Source organism: Neoarius graeffei, chromosome 12 (assembly GCF_027579695.1).
Source record: "Neoarius graeffei isolate fNeoGra1 chromosome 12, fNeoGra1.pri, whole genome shotgun sequence".
NCBI classification, from domain to species: domain Eukaryota; kingdom Metazoa; phylum Chordata; class Actinopteri; order Siluriformes; family Ariidae; genus Neoarius; species Neoarius graeffei.
The window spans coordinates 63,081,779-63,083,884 of NC_083580.1; the positions used below are offsets into that span (position 1 = coordinate 63,081,779).

Here is a 2,106-nt window from a genome sequence, read left to right on the forward strand (position 1 = left end):
CTCTAGGGCTTGCATGTTATCTATTATAAACATCAGTTCACATTAGGATTATTCCTTAGAGCTGGGCTACAAAAGTGGAGCTCTGCACCAGATGCAACAGATATAATATTTGGACCAGATATGCAAACATTTCATTTGGAAATATTGTCTCATTTCTTTTCTTTTCTTTTTACCTTTAAAAATCTGATCTGTGAGGAAGTGGTGGTGATTTGCAGAGATTCATCCTGCACTGTTAGTTATATCTGTAAAAATTGTATTGTTCTATTTTGTATCATATTATGTCACTTATTAATAATAGCACAATTGAGGTTTTGCTTGTACATCAGCAAATATTCCAGGTTGCACTGACCGAGGGACCAATATCAAAAGTTACTTTTGTTATATTAATGTCTCTGTTCTTTGCTTATTTGAATGCCATCATGGTCTACACTCTTTGGAGTAAGCCTGTTTTTAAGGAGACTCCACGCTACATTCTGTTCAACCACATGCTTTTCAATGATTTGATTCAGCTCTTTGTTACGTCTTTGTTATACATTTTTGGTCTGGCCTATCTCAGGTTAGCCATGACTGCTTGTGCTTTTTTAGTTTTTGTTTCAAGTACAACTTTTCGTAATGCACCTTTAAACCTGGCTCTGATGTCGATAGAGCGTTATGTGGCCATAAGCTTTCCTTTAAGACATGCTGAAATAGCCACTCAGAAAAGAACTTGTATTGCCATTGGAATTATTTGGTTTATGGGTTTGTTGCACTTTTTAATTGACTTGTTTTATGTAGTAGCCAAAGATCCTAAATTTTTAACGTCACAAATATTTTGTACAAGAGAAAGGCTCTTCATAAAGCAGTGGCAAGTAGATGTCTATCAGGGCTTCAATGTATTTTACTTTGTGTCAGTGTCTATGATCATCCTTTTCACTTATATCAGCATTTTGATCACAACCAGGTCCGTGTCCTCCAATAAAGACTCTGCTGTGAAAGCCCACAAAACCGTGCTGCTGCACCTCATTCAGCTGGGTCTGTGCCTTACTTCTTTTCTCTACAGCATTATAGAGCGAGCTGCAGCAATGGCCAGCAGCAACAGCAGCCTCTTCATGGACCTGCGTTATCTAAACTATGTGTTTGTGCTGCTCTTGCCACGCTACCTAAGCCCACTCATCTATGGACTAAGAGACGATGCTGTACGACCCTTATTCATGTACTACTTTCGCTGGGCCAGAGGCAAACGCATGACTACTGTCAGTGTACACTGAACTAAGGACATTTTCCAGATGCTTAAGGATATTTAAACCTTTTCAATGTTTTCAGTAACTCATGAAGAAAATATATCATGAATGGTTATACACAGTTACCTTGTAACTCAGAGTTCCTAATGCTTGGGGTTAACCTGTTTGAGTAATCATGTCATTTATACAGGTTTGACCTTAATCGTCTTTGATGCAAATGTTTTGACTATATTCTGCTGACTAGTTAACAAATTAAATTTCAAAATAAAAATAAATGTGGTCATTAAACCTATAGCAGATTATAATTAAGGTTTAATCAAGAATACTAAAGAAAACCCAATTAAATGATGCTGATAGAAAGTGTTTATGGTTAATCTGTTCACTAATATCCAGTTTTCCTCATCTGAAAATTTTTCAAGTTGATGCTTATCCATCCATTATCTGTAACCGCTTATCCTGTACAGGGTCACAAGCAAGCTGGGGCCTTCCCAGCTGACTATGGGCGAGAGGTGGGATACATCCTGGACAAATTGCCAGATTATCGCAGGTCTGACACATAGACACAAGCAACCATTCACACCTATGGTCAATTTAGAGTCACTAATTAGCCTAATCTGTATGTCTTTGGACTGTGGGGGAAAACGGAGCACCGGAAGGAAATCCATGGAGACACTGGGAGAACATACAAACTTCACACAGAAAGGCCCCTGTCAGCCACTGGACTTGAAACAAGAACCATCTTGTTGTGAGGTGACAGTGCTAACCACTGTGTCACCCAAGTTTATGCTTATTTAATTTAAAACTCATACAAACAGCATCACCTGGCGACTTGTCCAGGGTGTACCCCGCCTTTCGCCCGTAGTCAGCTGGGATAGGCTCCAGCTTG

General features: G+C 39.1%; 1 protein-coding gene across 1 annotated transcript; it reads left to right on the forward strand.

Annotated features, from left to right (window-relative positions):
* The first annotated feature begins 278 nt into the window (after positions 1-278).
* On the forward strand, positions 279-1,247 carry LOC132894986 (odorant receptor 131-2-like). The gene has a single exon (XM_060935136.1). The coding sequence runs from the start codon at positions 279-281 to the stop codon at positions 1,245-1,247; it is 969 nt and encodes a 322-aa protein (XP_060791119.1).
* The last annotated feature ends 859 nt before the right edge of the window (positions 1,248-2,106 follow it).

Coding starts and splice junctions, on each gene's coding strand:
- LOC132894986 (XM_060935136.1), top strand. CDS start 279: ATGTCACTTATTAATAATAGCACAATTGAGGTTTTGCTTGTACATCAG.